The following is a 17,519-nucleotide window of genomic DNA, read 5'->3' as shown; positions in this document are numbered from 1 at the left end:
ATATGCTTAATTTGTGCAAATTGCAGGTGTAATTTGTGCAAATTAAGCATATTATGGCCGTAATTTGCACAAATTAAGGCTGAAATTTGTGCAGCCGCAATTTGCGTGAATGTCGATTTAAGTGGGAGGGAGAAAACCCCCCGAATGCATTGAGTCAGGCCAGCTTGCGGGTAAGCAGGCCGAAGTTCGGGGGGGGGCAGCTGATGAAAGCTCAGCGAACTCTCCCCTCCGAGGGATTCCTCTGATATCCCTTGCAGGTGGAGTCAAGTTCAAACTGTTGAGCCAGGAGGTAAGTCAGTTACCTGCAATGTTCAATGAGCCACATACATTGGGATGAGGTGCATCTACTACAGGGGAGGGGAACCTGTCAGCCCAAGTTCCGAATCCAATTTCAACTAGAAAGAATCTTAGATAGGTAGAAGCTCTCAGGAGCCACATTCCAGTGGTGGGTGGGGGTGAGGACAAACATACCAGCATATTGTAGGTTAAAGCTCTCACTCAGGAGATGGATTTCAGCCTTTTAGAATGGGAAAAAATGGCACAAAAGCTGGGAAACTACTCAAGGATCAGTGGTTGGGGAAAAGGGGGCATGGTCTTCTAGGAATCACAGAGGGCCAGATTGGGACTCCAGGAGGAACAGATTTGGCCTGCAGGCCTGAGATCCCCCACCCGGTTCTACAAGTAGAACTCAAAATTTGAATTACCACAGCTCAGCTACTTTAACTGCCTAATTTTGGAGAGTGAGGGCAGCAGCCTCTGCTGCTGCTATTGTTGAACAACTGAAAAGATAGGAGCCTTGTGCTGCAAATCCTACCAAGAGATCCCAGTCTCCCTTTCACCCAGCCCAGCCCTTTGATAAAATGATTACACTGAATGCAACTGGGTAAATAAGAAGCTCACAATCAGCTGCACACCAAGGAAATACCTACGTTTGCAATGCAGGTTCTCATCCTTGTAGAACCCGAGGAAACAAGTCGAGGTGCAGGTGCCGGTGTGAGAAAGGACAAGGCTGGAGTCACAGGCAGTGCAGGAGAAAGGGCCTCCTCCACCACAGGCCTTACATGAAGGGTGACATTCTGGAGGGAAAGACAGAATGGAAAGAGAGAGTTGTGAAGGAGCCTCTCCACAAAAGCCACTAGAGCAGGGGTGTCAAAGCCTTTTCAGCCTGAGGGCCAAATTCCATTTTGGAGAAGCTCTCGGGGGCCACATTCCAGTGGTGGCTGGGGCAAAAGGGGCAGGGGCAAAAATTCAAAACACGCCAGCATATCATAGCTTAAAGCTCTTACTGCCAGCCAGTAACTAAGCTGAGGAGAAAAAACCCTGCGCAAAAGCCAGGCAACCTGGCAGAGTTTCTGATGTTGTAGCATGTTTGACTTGGCCTGGGAGAGGCCCGAGTTCAAATCCTGACTCAGCCATGAAGTTCACTGGATGATTTTGGGTCAGTCATGCTCTCTCAGCCTAATTGCCCACACAGGATCCTTATACAGATCAAATGAGGACAACTCTGTGTATTACTGTTCTGACTTCTTTAGAGGCAAGGCAGGCTATACAGTTGTCCTAAATAATAATTTTTCTGTTAACTGCCCTTTCTCCCTCAGTCTTTAACCAATCTTTCCGAAATTTTCAGGTTATGTAAAATAGACATTTCTGTCTGGCACATGTGATTTGTAGGACAATTGGTGAAACCCTTTCGATTCTATTAAGGTTGTTGTTGTTGTTATTATTATTATTATTATTATTATTATTAAATTTATTAATCGCCCATCTGGCTGGTCACCCAGCCACTCTGGGCGATGTACAACACACAATAAAAACAGTTTAAAACAATAAAATTCTACAATAAAAACATTTTCTAAAATACCCTAACCCACCCCAAACGCCTGCCTGAACAACAGTGTTTTTAATGCATGACGGAAGCTCATTAAAGAGGGGGCATGACGGAGTTCCCTAGGGAGGGAGTTTCACAGAGTGGGGGCCACCACAGAAAAGGCCCTCTCCCTCGTCCCCACCAGTCTAGCTGTCCTGGCTGATGGGACAGAGAGAAGGCCATCCGAGGCTGATCTTGTTAAGCGGCCTGTCTGGTGCTGCTGGAGGCGCTCCTTAAGATAGGCTGGGCTGGAACCATATAGGGTTTTAAAGGTCAAAACCAACACCTTGAATTTGGCCCGGAAAACAACTGGTAACCAGTGCAACTCCTTCAGCACTGGAGTGATGTGATCTTGCCGGCGGCTGTCTTTAATCAGGCGAGCCGCCGCGTTCTGTACCAGCTGCAGTTTCCGAACCGTCTTCAAGGGTAACCCCACGTAGAGCGCATTACAGTAGTCTAAACGAGAGGAGACCAGGGCATGTACTACCGATGGGAGCAGATGGTCGGGAAGGAAGGGGCACAACCGCCGTATCAGATGGAGTTGATACAGCGCTGTCCGGCTCACAGCTGACACCTGAGCCTCCATGGACAGCTGGGAGTCCAAAATGACCCCCAGGCTGCGGACCTGGTCTTTCAAGAGTAGCTGTACCCCATTCAACACCAGGTCAACATCCCCCAGCCTCCTCTTGTCTCCCACCAAAAGTACCTCGGTCTTGTCAGGGTTCAGCTTCAGCTTATTCCTCCCCATCCAGCCACTCACCGTCTCCAGACATTTGGACAGGGATTCTACGGCCAACCTTGGTGAAGATTTAAACGAGAGGTAGAGCTGTGTGTCATCCGCATATTGATGACACTGCACCCCAAACCTCCTGATGATAGCCCCCAGCAGCTTCACATAGATGTTAAATAGCATCGGGGAGAGGATAGAACCCTGTGGCACCCCACAAGTAAGTGGCCACGGGTCCGAAACCTCCTCTCCCAGTGCTACCCTCTGGTACCTGCCGGAGAGGAAGGACTGGAACCACCGCAATACCGTGTCCCCAATGTCCAACCCCTCCAGGCGGTCCAGGAGGATACCGTGGTCAACGGTATCGAAAGCCGCTGAGAGGTCGAGGAGAACAAGGAAGGAGCATTCACCCCTATCCAGAGCCCTCCTCATATCTTCTACCTAGGCGACCAAGGCCGTTTCTGTCCCATGCCCAGGCCTGAAGCCTGACTGAAATGGGTCTAGATAATCAGTTTCTTCCAAGTGTGCCTTCAACTGCACCGCCACCACCCGCTCAATCACCTTGCCCCAAAATGGCAGATTTGAGACTGGGCGAAAGTTGTTCAAAACTTGAGGATCCAAGGAGGGCTTCTTTAAGAGCGGTCTTATCACTGCCTCCTTGAGGGCTGATGGCATCACTCCCTCCTCAAGGGAGGCGTTCACTACCGCCTTGATCCCCTCACCCAGTCTCTCTCTGCAGCTCATAATGAGCCAAGATGGGCAAGGATCAAGTAAGCAGGTGGTCGGCCATACCGATGAAAGCACCTTGTCCACTTCATCAGGAGGAAGAAGCTGGAACCGATCCCACAAAACCGGTTTGCCACAGGCCACCTCTTGCTCACTAACTGTATTCACAGTGTGCAGAGTAACACACCTAATCTGATCAATTTTATCTGCAAAGTGCCTTGCCAAGGCCTCACAGGAGGCCTTAGAATGCTCCAGTGGTTCCGGAGCCACAGGACCGACCAGGCTCCGGACCACTTGGAACAGCCTCCTGGGACAGCACTCTGCAGACACGATGGAGGCAGTATAATATTCCTTTTTTGCTGCCTTCACCGCCACGTGATAGGCTGAAGATACAGCTCTAGCCCGTGTCTGATCGTCTTTGGAGCGAGACTTCCGCCACCGGCGCTCTAGCCGTCTCACCTCCTGTTTCAGAGCTCGTAACCGCGGATTGAACCATGGTGCAGTCTGAGCCCTGTTCAGGGGGAGAGGGTGTTTCAGAGCCACCTGATCTAATGCCCCAGTGATTGCGGCATTCCAGCCACCCACCAGGGTCTCGACCGAGTGGCCTTTGGCATGCCCCAGAGAATCCCAAGCGCGTTCAGGAATCCATTTGGATCCATAAGATGCCTGGGGCGGACCATTTTAATGGGTCCTCCACCCCTGCGGAGGGGTTGTGGAACCGAGAAGTCCAACGTCACCAGACAGTGATCTGACCATGACAAGGGGGTGATGGATATACCCCCGACTTCCTGATCACTCCCCGCTTCTCCAGAAACAAACACAAGGTCTAGTGCATGATCGGCTACATGGGTGGGCCCAGTTAGAATATGGTGCAGCTCCCAGGAGGCCATGGTCTCCATGAAATCCCGAGGTGCTCCTGTGAGGATGGCCTCCGAATGTACGTTGAAGTCCCCCAACACCAGTAAGTTAGGGGACTGCACACGCACATCAGAGACCACCTCAAGCACCTCGGCCAGGGAGTCAGTCGTGCAGCGGGGTGGACGGTACGCGAGCAGAATCCCCAGACTGCCCTTCGGGCCCAACCTCCAGTACATGCACTCAGCAACCTTGGTCTCCCGGAGAGGGGGTCTGGTGAAGACCAAGGACTCTCGGTAGGTAACAGCTACTCCCCCTCCCCGATCCCCAGCCCTCGTCTGCTGTGCATACGAAAATCCAGCTGGACACATGGCTGCAAGGGTTGGAGCAGCAGCCTCGGCCAGCCAGGTCTCCGTAATACATGCCAGGTCTGCACCCTCATCCAGGATCATGTCATGGATGAGGGAGGTTTTCTGGGTAACAGACCTGGCATTGCAGAACAGCAAACGAAGGCCAGAAGATGGGGTCACGCCTCCCCCAGCCATCCTTTGGCTCTGGACAGGCCCGGAGCAGGGGACAGATACTACACATCTCTCCCTTGTTCCCCTTAGCTGGCATGGCCTGCCCCTAGCGTTCCGCCAGTGCCTGCCGCCCAGCCTCAGTATCTTCTGGCCCCCAACACTCTCCCCACTGCCTCCATCAGGTGGACACATTCCCCCTTGCTCCCGCCTATCAGGCAGGCTACCAACCCCTAAAACCACAACAAAATCCCTCAAGAAAAATAAAACACACACACACACACAATTAAAAATCCCCTTAAAAATAATGCCAGGCCGGAGTCCACAGGGAAGGCCAGGTGGTGGTGGTGGTGATGGTGGCGGCGGCGGCGGCGGCAGCAGCAGCAGCAGCTGCTGCCGCCGCCGCAGGCCCAGCAGCAGCAGGCGCGCCTCTTCCCCAGTGATGGTGGTGGCCTCTCCTGCAGGCCCTGGCTCTCCCAGGCCACCTCAGCCAGCCAGCTTATGTAGCCCCTCCAGGGAGGGCAGGTGGAGCAGCACAGCTGGCTCGGTACCTGGGGGCCTGGTCCTGCAGGGACTGGCGGTCTGCCAGGCAGAAGTCTCCAGGGAAGGCCTGGTGGCGGTGGTGGCAGCAGCGGCGGCGGCAGCAGGCCCAGCAGCAGCAGGCCCGCCTCTTCCCCAGTGGTGGTGGTGGCCTCTCCTGCAGGCCCTGGCTCTCCCAGGCCACCTCAGCCAGCCAGCTTATGTAGCCCCTCGAGGGAGGGCAGGTGGAGCAGCACAGCTGGCTCGGTACCTGGGGGCCTGGTCCTGCAGGGACTGGCAGTCTGCCAAGCAGAAGTCTCCAGGGAAGGCCTGGTGGTGGTAGCAGCGGCGGCGGCAGCGGCAGCAGGCCCGGCAGCGGCAGCAGGCCCGGCAGCGGCAGCAGGCCCGGCAGCGGCAGCAGGCCCACCTCTTCCCCGATGGTGATGGTGGTGGCCTCTCCTGCAGGCCCAGGCTCTCCCAGGCCACCTCAGCCAGCCAGCTTATGTAGCCCCTCGAGGGAGGGCAGGTGGAGCAGCACAGCTGGCTCAGTACCTGGGGGCCTGGTCCTGCAGGGACTGGCGGTCTTCCAAGCAGAAGTCTCCAGGGAAGGCCTGGTGGTGGTAGCAGTGGCGGCGGCAGCAGCAGCAGGCCCGACAGCGGCAGCAGGCCCGCCTCTTCCCCGATGGTGATGGTGGCAGCCTCTCCTGCAGGCCCGGGCTCTCCCAGGCCACCTCAGCCAGCCAGCTTATGCAGCCCCTCGAGGGAGGGCAGATGGAGCAGCACAGCTGGCTCGGTACCTGGGGGCCTGGTCCTGCAGGGACTGGCGGTCTGCCAGGCAGAAGTTTCCAGAACTCTTTTTTGACTAATTGCCTTATCTTTTGGAGGCACAACTGTGCCTCCAATAACAATAATAATAATTCAGGCAACCACCCAATTAGTCCCAAATTAGTTTTTCGTGAACCGCCCAGAGAGCTTCGGCTATTGGGTGGTATAGAAATGAAATGAATAAATAAATATATAAATAAAATCCAGAAACAGTACCCAATTTAATTAGTTTTGGTTAAATAGGTTGTTTCTTGTTACAGTTTTACCCCAGCCTTCCTCAGCCAGGTCAGCATATGTGGTTCTTCCCAATTTTATCCTCACAACAGTCCTGTGATGGTGACCAGGCTTCCCATAGGCATCTGTGGGAAACAGGATGCTGGACTAGCTAGACCCCGGATCTGATCCACCAAGGCTGTTCTTAAGGTCTTCTGAATAATCCTGTCATTAGAACGTCTGTGAGCGCATGTGCACATTAGAAGCATTATTTATCTAATGTGAAATTAGTAGGCACATGCAGGGTTGTCTATTACTTCCCCTATTTTTCACACATTACTCACTTTGACATGCTCCGCCGTGCTTGTAGTATCCTGCAGGACAGTTGGGCACACAGTGACCCCTCAGGAGGAAGTGATGGGGATTTTGGCACTTCAAGCAGATGCTCCCGGTGTCCTGGAGATCTGCTACACACTGCGCACACTGAGGGTGACAATCTGTGGAAAGAAAAGGCAAAAGTTGGCATAGAAGCTATATCCATGACAGACTCATTCACCTATTAGATCATTCTGTACAACCACACGCCGAAGAGTAGTTAGGCCTGTAAACCAAAAGGTCTCTTGTGTGAACAGGCATTTTCACTGGCAGATTTCCTCTTCAGTGTAAAAGCAGCATTTCACCTGGCTCTTAAGACGGCGTTTGTCAGCAATTACCAGACTCAGTGTGGCTTTTCTTCCCTGCTTCCCATGTGCTCCTCCTGCTTTTATTCTTAAGCACTGAGGTGTTCTTCCAAAAGCCTGTGCCTTGCTTCAGTGGTTCTGATCCTTCCCTATCTCCTTTCCAAACAAGCACAGAAAATTTTCAGCTTGAGGGGATGGTTTGGAAGTCACCTTTTGGATAGCCCTATCCATATTTCTCCTTGCCAGAACCACTCTCTCGCTTGCAAAGCATTTCCCAAAAACATGGCATATGCCCTGGGGTGGCCCCAATATTACACAAGGTGATATCGCTGGCAAAGTTATGCCTGGTGCTTTCACCTGGAATGTGCCACTGGGGACTAAGGATGAGGGATAAAACTCCTTTGGTTCAAATTTTAATGAGAACTTTCCTAATTTTACACTTGTGGAAATAAAGGTGAACTGAAACTCAGTGATCCTTGTGATCCTTCAAAATTCCAAATTTTCCAATGAAATTTTCCAAATTTTTGATTGGAGTTCTCCAATCAAAAATAGTGCGAAACAATGCATATATTAGGAAAAGTGCACACAAATGCATATATTTGTGGAAATAACATTTAAATATATTAGGCAAAATTGTATATCAAAATGCACTTACTAGGAGAAATGCATACAAAAATCCATACAAACTTTTATGCAGAGTTTTTTAAAAAAAAACTCTCAAAGTTTAGAATGAACTGAACTTAAGACTGGAAAAATAAGAATCTCAGAAGAACCCAGACAGACAGATTTCTCCGTCCCTGTTGGGGGCTCTGGATCAAATCCTGTGTTCTGCTGGGCTCATGGAGACCTAGGCCCTGTACTTGCTGAAGTCCCAAGCAATTGACTTGCATCTCTTAAGCCGTTGAAGAGGTGCTGCTGGTTGCACCAATGGTCTGACTCAATATAAGGTATTTTCATATGATTAGGAAGTACCATTAAAGGGCAGCAAATTGTAAAATATGTAGTTAATTTGTCATATTTAGTTTACTTGTTATATGAAGGTTATATGAGTCACTTTTCCAAAAATCATCCAAAGGGCATTAGACAAACCAACACGGAAGTAATAACCAAAATTAGGATGTATGGGAATGTCATTTTTGCAAAACACACAAGCATGGCCCAATTCAAAGTTCCGAATGACAGTGTGAGCATGCGTCTGCCAAAAATATTAATAAACTGTTGGATGTGCGCTTGTGTTCGTCTCATTCCCAATTCCCACGATTTGCACAAATTTCCTCCATGGACTGAATCATCCTGCTTTAGTCTATGGAGGAAATTTGTGCAAATTGGGGAAACGTGTGCAAATCTCCTATTGGATTGCTGCTCGATTTGTGCAAGATTTGTGTTTGTGCACAGTGAGCAGTGATCACAAATGCTAACTGGGCACAAGACAAGTGGCAAGACAATGTTTGGATAATCCTAGCGACCTGAAATAACACTTGTTTGCCCATCCCTAACCAAAACACAAATCACCATATGCTTAAAAGGGGAGAAAATAAAATCATTAAAACAGCATGAAAATCAAATGCAAAAGCAGTGATAAAACAAAACACAAAAGCACCTAGGAACCTACTATCTGAATACTAAATCAACAAAGTAGCTGGAAATGCCATCTAAATGGTGTTCTTCTGGGTGCCAAGATAGGGAAGAGATCATGGAGCTTTTTAGGAAAGGCGTTCCACCAGTTGGGTACCTACCAAAAAGGTGCCCAGAGCAGCTTACACTCTGCCCTGAGTGTAGGGAGGGCTTCTGCCCTGAAAGGAGGCCAAGAATTTTTTAAAATAAAAAATTACACATAATCAGTAAACAGGCTTAAAATCTGAAAAGACACAAGGAAAAGGGAATGGGGGATAAAGAGGGGGAGAACGAAATCTTTCAGCAGGGCTGATGAAATGGCCCTGCTTCCCCTTCACATATCCCTCAGTGCAGCCTTTCGGAATGGCTGCTGGTGATGACAGTTGAGGGAAGAGGAGCCTTCACAGAGGTGGGCTTCAGACAGAGAGACATTCTACGCTTGGAGGAAGTGGTATCAACACACATTTGCTTGCCCTGAAAGCAAATGCCTCGGAACAGCGTGAATGTCAGTCGAAACCACTTATGCCACACTTCGATGGCCAGTATTCCCTCCATCTTCTATTGTTATCACTGGGGGGCCAGGGATGAGTGAGTGCCATTTGGGATTTCTGCCTCAGGCGCCAGAATCTCTTGGGCCGTTTCTGCACAGGCCCTAGCTCCTAGCGCCACCACATCTCCTGTGTTTCCCAGTGAGCACCAGGAACGCTCTCCTCCAGCCCACCCAAGTCTCACTGTTGGATTAGGACGGAGCTCACAGCAGGAAGAGGCAGACTCAGACACACACCGCACTTTTATTCAGCAGCCCGGCAGCAAATGGTTCCTGACCTTCTCCTGAACCAAAGCCATTTCAAAAGGTTTTACAAGAAGTCTTTTGTATGCAATGCAGGGACCATGTAAGGGATCCTGGAAGCCAAATTAATCCTCATTAGAGTGATTCAGGAAATTATAAGGGAAATAATGCTGTCTTGAAAGCAATGCAGTCACGAGGCTGCCTTCAGTGGACACAGCCTGATGTCAGGTTTCCTACTGGAAGGCCACCTTCCCATCCCTTTCTCTTCTTCTGAATCTTTTTTCCTGCAACTGGATGACAAGATAGGAAAAGCTGGCATTTCAAAGGAACCTCAGGAAATTGGCAGCTCGAATTCCAATGATAACCAATTGACAATGAATGAATAAAGCGATATCGACTCTTTGTAGTGAGGCCCAATCCAGTCTGAAAGTAAGGCACAATTCAACCCAAAGTTAAACCCCTTTAAGTTCCATTGGTTTCAATGGGAGAAATTGAAGAACCAACTTGACTTAGATCAATGGGAGTTGAAAGTGCTGAGTATTTAGCTGCAAGGAAAGGAAAGGAAAGGAAAGGAAAGGAAAGGAAAGGAAAGGAAAGGAAAGGAAAGGAAAGGAAAGGAAAGGAAAGGAAAGGAAAGGTTCCTCCTGTGCAAGCACCGAGTCATTGCTGACCCCTAGAGGGACGATGCTTTCGCTGGCGTTTTCATGGCAGACTATAGTGGGGTGGTTTGCCATTTCCTTCCCCAGTCGTGACTACCTTTCCCCCAGCAAGCTGGGTACTCATTTCTGACCTTGGAAGGATGGAAGGCTGAGTCGACCTGAGCCGGCTACCTGGGACCCAGCTTCCGCTGGGATTGAACTCAGGTCGTGGGGAGAGTTTCGGTTGCAATACTGCCGTCTACCACTCTACGCCACACGAGGCTCTTATTTAGCTGGAACTTGTCCTATATTCCTAATTTCATGGTTGCAGAATGTCTGGAGCAGCAGGGCATAAGCTGGAAAGCATGAAGCTCAAGGCACTTGTTCCCTGTGCCTAGGAAGGGGTGAGAATTTTGTTCAGTTTTCAACTTGATGTGAGGTTACCTAATTTGCACTCCCCAAACGTCTACATGACCCGAATGCAGCCACGCTCCAAAATCCGCACTTTTCCTAACGTTGTGAGCAAGTCCATCAATTAAAAAATTGTGCACAAAAAAATGTATTAGGAAAAAGTCTGCACAATATGTGCATATTATGGGAAGGTATGCACAAAATTGTTGTATACGATGTGGGAAAACGTGTACATTGGAAAAAGTGTGCACAAAAATGCATACATTAGGAGACTCACACATGAAAAATGTATGCATTTTTGTGTAGCCTTTTAAAGACAAAATTGTCAAATTGCAGAGGAAACGGGGCAGAAGGAATGTAACTGGAAATTGGACGGCCTGAGCAAAAGTGAACTTGACAGAATCACCCCTCCCTCCCTGCACCACAGGGGCTGCAGGGGAGAAAGTGCAGGGCAATTCTAGTCAGAAGAATCACAAAGCAGCAGTAGCGTAGTGGACACAACACTGGCATTGTTTTATCAGCAGGGATGCTGATGTCATCTGCCCGCCACACCCACATTCCTGACCAGCATTCCCCATTTCCTCTGAGCTTAGCTGTAATCCTCAGAGTAGCAGGGAATACATTAATGTTACCCGCAACAATATATTCCCTGTTATAATGCAAAGTGTTTTGCATATGCTTGGTCTTGAATGGGCAATAAAGACCCATTAGTGTTACAACAGGCCTGTTCCTGGTGGACATGGAAACTGCTACAACTGGTTTGATGATATGGATCAACACGGTTGCCTGAATTTCTGAAGTCTGCTTGGGGCCCTGGCTATGGAAACTGTCATGAAGAGCACCTACCCTTCAAAATTTACCACTACACCACTGGATAACAGCCAATATCATCATCTTGGCCTGGGAACTCAGGTGATACTGGAGAGCCAATCTGGTGTCACCAGCCAATATAAAAGCTCTCAGGTCTGCTAACTCCCTCAGTTTGAGCAACTTGTTGCTAGGGGAAACCATGTGGTTCTACCTCTGTGTCTCTGACTATGTCCTTGCCCCAGGTCCCTAAAATACTTGTCTGCTCTCAGGTTTGATTCGATTACAAACTTTGCACAACATGCAAATGTATAATGATGTGTTCATTTTGCACAATTTAGAGTGGCTCTGCTTAGCCAAGAACAAGAGCAAAGAACTATGCAAGGCAATTAAGTCCCACTCCCTGAACAAGGCACATCCTGCTAAGCAACTTCCTGTTTTCAGCCAGTTTTCATTCCAGCTACCCCCTGTGTCAATATTTTCTCTTTATAGTTCTCTTCATGTCCTTCGTAAGCCCTACTGAAATGAATGAGAGAACTCACTATATAGTATTCACTTAGACTCTGTCCAAATGGAAGCCACTGTAAATAGAAAGAATCAGTATTTTGTGTCTGACTTAAGAGTCTACCCCTTTAAATGCATTCTCTCCACCTCCACCAACAATACCGTAAAATATTAGTTTCCCAAAGAGATCAATGCCATTGTACATATGTTTGTTTCATAGTTTGTACACTTTTGCTTCTGTGTGTAAACATAGTTCCCATAATTGAGATATTCCTTTTTTCTTTTCTTTTCTTTGGTGGTGGTGGTGGGATATTTATTTCTATCCTGAAGCTCTGCTTTGACCATGTGGACATCAAAGAACACACATACACACCATTGATGTCTCCCAGAGGAGCAAAGAAGAGGCTGATAGTGAATTTGATGGACGAGTGGGAACCAGTGATGGAGGGGAGAGAGAAAAGAAGAGATACTTTATATTGTAGACACGTGTTCAAGGACTTCCCTTTGAACTACCAAAAAAGAAGGAGAAAGAGAATACAGAATTCTCTTTAATGTTCCCAGCTCCCATGCCAATATTTTCTATTTATGTTTGTGAATCTCAAAAGCCCCACTGAAAAAAGGGAGACAGATTTCACTTATTCTTCATCCAGAATGCAATCACAAGTTGTTAGGTACAAATGGAGACTATGCAGCATCGTCCCAAATACAGCTCTTACAATCTGAAGGATCCAATGTACACGGGTACCCCTTCATCCTGAGGAGACAACCTCTCCAGATGTTCTTCATGAACATGTACAGCACTTGCCTTCTGCATTGAAAACTATAGGCAAGTCAAGTTTCCCTCCACTTGCTCTCACTTTGGCTTTGATAGAGCAAAGAAGGAGCATGCGGAAAGCTACCCTACTGGGCAGGAAGAAGTTCGTGACAACATTGGGGCTGACTTGGAACACGGTTTGGAAACTCCCATTGCTTCACAATGTGGCTGATAGATAATTCAATGGAACCTCAAGGTCAGAGTACATAATTCCGACATTATTTCATCTTCACTGATTGCCAGTTTGCTTCTGGGACCAACTTAAATGGCCGGTTTTGACATTTAGGCTGCAATCCTATACAAACTTATTTGGTAGTTTGAACTCAGTGGGACTTACTTCTGAGTAAACATGCATAGGATTGTGTTATAAAAGCCCTAAGTGACCTGAGACCAGAATAACTTAAGGGTCATTCCATCCCATATGAACATACCCCAACAATGAATTCAACATCAGAGGCTCTATTCCGTGTCCTACGGTCACTGGAGGGACAGTGGGGTCTTTTTAGTTATGTCACTGAGATTATGGAGATCTCTGAAAGCCACTGCTAGTCAGAGCAGACACTACTGGGCTTTATGGGCCACTGGTCTCACCTATAAGATAGCATCTTATAGGGATGGGTGAGAATTTCGTTTCAGTTCTTATTTTGATAAGAATTTACCCCAATCTGCAAATACCTTCAGATTCAAGATGAAAAGAACATTAAATTAAGAAAATTTGAATGTGGGAGAAACAGACTGATTTGTCCATCCAAGCCCAGGGCTTTGAGTGCTTAGCTCTTTAAAGTCTGGGTTTAAATCCCTGAATATTCAACTAGGCTCTATGGCAGGCAGTTACATCATGTTCCTCTCCATGCTGGGAAAAGTTGTACCTATTGAATTTGGCTGGTGCACTTGGTTGACAATTTCAGTTCAGTTCACTTTTGGTAAGAATTTGCAAAAAATCTGCAAATATCTTCATAATCAGGAAGGAAAGAACAAACGTGAGGTTTAAAACATTTGGAGGTGGCAGAAAATGAAACTGACGGATCCATCCATCCATCCACCCCTATCCTAAAAATAACAACACCTTCCAAAGGGAAGATTCCATCTCTGCTGACATGAAGATGCTGCTGTTCCAAAAAGCTTTGTGGACTTAGGTCTGCTGATCTCAAATGCTCACTTTGAACTGTGTTTTTGTTCTTAACGTATTATATTATTTGTGCCATAGTTTGCATAATGTTCTGCTGTTTATGCTGTTGAGTTTAGTGCTGGTTTACGACTGTCTTTCACATAGTGTTGTGAACTGGTTTGAATAGCTCTGTATAGAAAGGCAGGCTACAAATTATTGGAAGTAAAGAAATAGGTCTAACACAGTGTGGAATGCATCAACTGTGCCAGTGCCATGACTGAACATGTCTCCAGCCCATGTTCAGGGCACTGGCTGGGCAACAGATTCAGTTGAGATGAGAAGGATCTGGTACATCAGAGGTGGGGAACCTCAGGCCAGGAGAGGCAAATCCAGCTCTCCTGGTGTCCCAATCTGGCCCTCCAAGATTCCCCAGATGGTCATGTCCCCTTCCACTGACCTACATTGCAGCTGCTTTTTTGCTAAAATTTGAGCCTACCCCTCTTCAACTTTGGAAAGGCATCTGTTCTTGGCCTGGTGTCTCATTTTGATCACCATTCTGGAGAAACCAACAGATGGTGCCATCTTTAGTTAAGCTATAATAACCACATGAGGATCAGTCAATGTCCCTCATCCCAAGAGAGAGGAAAGAGTGAAAGAAACCAAAGTAAATTGTGCAAACTTCCTTGCTTCTCCACTGATTTGGCTGGCAAACAATTACGCCACAATCTACTGGAATGTTCTCCTACACAGGTGTCGTTTAAATGAATGGGAGCTGAGCAAGACAAGTGCCGGGATACTGACAAATACCAAGAGGTCAGAGATGCTGAGGGTGGGCAAGAAATGGCTCATATGTTGTTGCTCCACTTGTCCTAAAGATAAGACAAGATTCTCAAAACTGGAAGGGTCTTCATAGGGCAAGGGCAGGAGGAAGAGGTAGTAGCCTTTTTAGCAGGACTGGCCATATTGACAGTTGGGCATAAGACAGGTGTTCACAACACGAGCCAATTACAGTGTTCAATTCGAACCAGGTAGACTGGAGTTCAAATTTCACCTTCGCTGTGTTGCTTATTGTATGGCAGAGGTGGACAATTTCATTCGGTCTGGGGGCCAATCCCCCCCCAAGTCCATTGGGGGCAGACCCCTCACCACAAAATTGCCACTTTTTTGCCACTGAAGCAAATTCAGCAGTGGGGGGGGGAGGAAAGAGGGGCCACGTGCATCCAGCATGTTACGCTCCCTGTTGTATGGCCGGCAAATGAATTCTCTCAAACAATCTCATAGGGTTCTTTTGGGGATAAAATGGGATACTCCTAAGTATGGTGTACTAGAATCATAGAATCATAGAGTTGGAAGGGGCCTTCAAGGCCATCATGTCCAACCCCCTGCTCAGTGCAGGAATCCAAGTCAGAGCATCCCTGACAGATGGCTGTCCAGCCTCGTCTTGAACGCCTCCAGTGTGGGAGAGCCCACCACCTCCCTAGGGAATTGGTTCCATTGTTGCATTGCACTAACAGTCAGGACGCCTTTCCTGATGTTCAGCTGGAATCTGGCTTCCTGTAACTTGAGCCCATTATTCCGTGTCCTGCATTCTGGGATGATCGAGAAGAGATCCTGGCCTTCCTCTCTGTGACAGCCTTTCAAGTACTTGAAGAGTGCTATCATATCTCCCCTCAGTCTTCTCTTCTCAAGGCTAAACATGCCCAGTTCTTTCAGTCTCTCTTCATAGGGCTTTGTTTCCAGTCCCCTGATCATCTTTGTTGCCCTCCTCTGAACCTGCTCCAGTTTGTCTGCATCCTTCTTAAAGTGTGGTGCCCAGAACTGGACACAGTACTCCAGATGAGGCCTAACCAGTGCTGCGTAGAGGGGAACTAGTACTTCCCGGGATTTGGAAACGATGCTTCTATTAATGCAGCCCAAAATAGCATTTGCCTTTTTGCAGCCACATCACATTGTTGGCTCATATTCAGCTTGTGATCGACAACAATTCCAAGATCCTTCTTGCTTGTAGTGTTGTTGAGCCACGTATCCCCCATCTTGTAACTGTGCATTTGGTTTCTTTTTCCTAGGTGCAGACCTTGGCATTTATCCCTATTAAATTTCATTCTGTTGCTTTCTGCCCAGCGCTCCAGTCTATCAAGATCACTTTGAATTTTGTTTCTGTCTTCCAGGGTATTAGCTATCCCGCCCAATTTTGTGTCATCTGCAAATTTGATCAGCATTCTCTGCACCTCCTCCTCCTGAGGAAGAGTAGGCCAGACAGATGATGACTAAAACTCATCACCACCATGCCCTCCAAAATAACTCATTCAGGTTTGTTTTGTTACCATGAGTATTCACCATTCTTTCATAATTCCTATCCTCACATTTTTAAGAAACATTCTCCCAATTAAATTTACTTATGCTAATTGGTTCACGAATCCCACAGTCTCATTTAAAGCAGTAACTGCCCCCCCCCCCAGATAATCATGGTTGTCTTTGTCACTATTAAAATATTCTCTTTGCCACCAGCTTTCTTGTTGCAGTTCATTTGCAATTTTCGAACAATTTCCCCTCTGGGTACTAAAAGAATAATATGTGTCTTTGGGTTCTCTTGAAGTCCCAACATATAGTTCTGCCTTAAGGGTCAGGGAGGGAAAATTCTAGATTAACAAGCAACATTGATGGATGGAGCTATAGCTATAAAAATATTGTTATGAAAGTGAAGTTTTTTTTTTAAAAAAAAATCCCTTCTATATTAAGGCACAGTTGATGTGATATAATTTAATGCTTTCAGTTGCATGGTTTTATGTGACAGCTACTTGTTAACTGATGATTAATAACCTCTAAAGACAAATTCATACAGTGACATTTCAATAAGTGTTAAGAGATTGAGGTGCAGTAACAGTACAGACAGAGACAACCATTCATTACAAGTGAAAAACCAAATTTCCGTGACAAGACAAGCCAAATCCTTCAAGCTCACAAGAAACCAAATAAGGTATGCAAATTATGCAGTTTATGGCAATACATGATCATTCCAATCAATCAGATCTGAGTAATTAGACAGCAAGAACAAACAACTGAATGTTATGAACGGCAAGCAGAGGTGAGATGCCTTGAAGAAGATGAAAGTCTAATCCACATCATATCAACAGAAAGTAAATCCATTCCTGAACAAGCATTTGGTTCAGGGCTAGTAGAACCATTAGGCTAAGTACACTATAGAGTAATAGTCCCTATCAAGTATATAGGCCAATTGCCTGAGCACTCTGCATTTCCAAGTTTCTGGCCCATCTTTTTAATTTAAACACTCCACTTCTTTGCCACCAATTACCTTCCCTCTCTCCTTTCCCTCTCTGCCCCTTTCTTGCTTTGTCCATTCTGCCCAAGTTCACCTGCCTCCTTCTCTTCCTTCAAGTTCCTTCTCAAGACCCCCTTCTTTAAGAAAGCCTTTCCCCTGCCTCACCTCATTGCTGCCCAACTCTCTCCTCCCCCGTCTTGACTCACACTGAAAGTCCCTCTCCACCGTTTACATTTTCTGAACCTCCCCCCCCCCCACCCCAGTTGCAACATCCTTCCTGAATTCCTGGGGGAGGGATTTCTTAAAACAAGCCCAAACTAGAGAACTGATCTTCTCAACATGCACGCCACCATCTTGCATGCTTCCCTATATGCATAGCAGCTATATATTGCACATGAGAATGAACCCAGAACACCAGTCCAGGAATATGTTATAAGCATGAAAGCTCTGATGCACAGATGGAGCTTCCCTGCTTGTCTTACTGGAGGGACAGGTGTGTTTCCACATGCCTTTGGGTCCCTCTTCTAATGTGAATGGAGACTCGCACATATGCACAAGATCCATACACATATTTAATCACGTGCAATCTCTGGATCAGGGCAACAGAAGAAGGGCCGGATGAG

The 17,519-nt window shown here is 47.3% G+C and overlaps 1 protein-coding gene across 1 annotated transcript in view; it reads right to left on the bottom strand.

The window, feature by feature from the left end:
• FRAS1 (Fraser extracellular matrix complex subunit 1) overlaps window positions 1–17,519 on the bottom strand; it is a 381,912-nt gene that overhangs the window by 142,503 nt on the left and 221,890 nt on the right. Inside the window, exons 20-21 of the mRNA XM_084855428.1 lie at window positions 6,595–6,747; window positions 930–1,076 (exon numbers count right to left, since the gene is read on the bottom strand). Coding sequence (XP_084711554.1) covers window positions 930–1,076; window positions 6,595–6,747 — 300 coding nt within the window. The remainder of the gene's footprint in view (window positions 1–929; window positions 1,077–6,594; window positions 6,748–17,519) is intronic.

The sequence above is a fragment of the Heloderma suspectum genome, chromosome 5 (assembly GCF_057233095.1).
Source record: "Heloderma suspectum isolate Gila_16-S chromosome 5, 16-S_ref, whole genome shotgun sequence".
Lineage (NCBI taxonomy): Eukaryota > Metazoa > Chordata > Lepidosauria > Squamata > Helodermatidae > Heloderma > Heloderma suspectum.
Note: the sequence above shows the minus strand (reverse complement) of the source record. Positions and strands in the feature narration are given on the sequence as shown.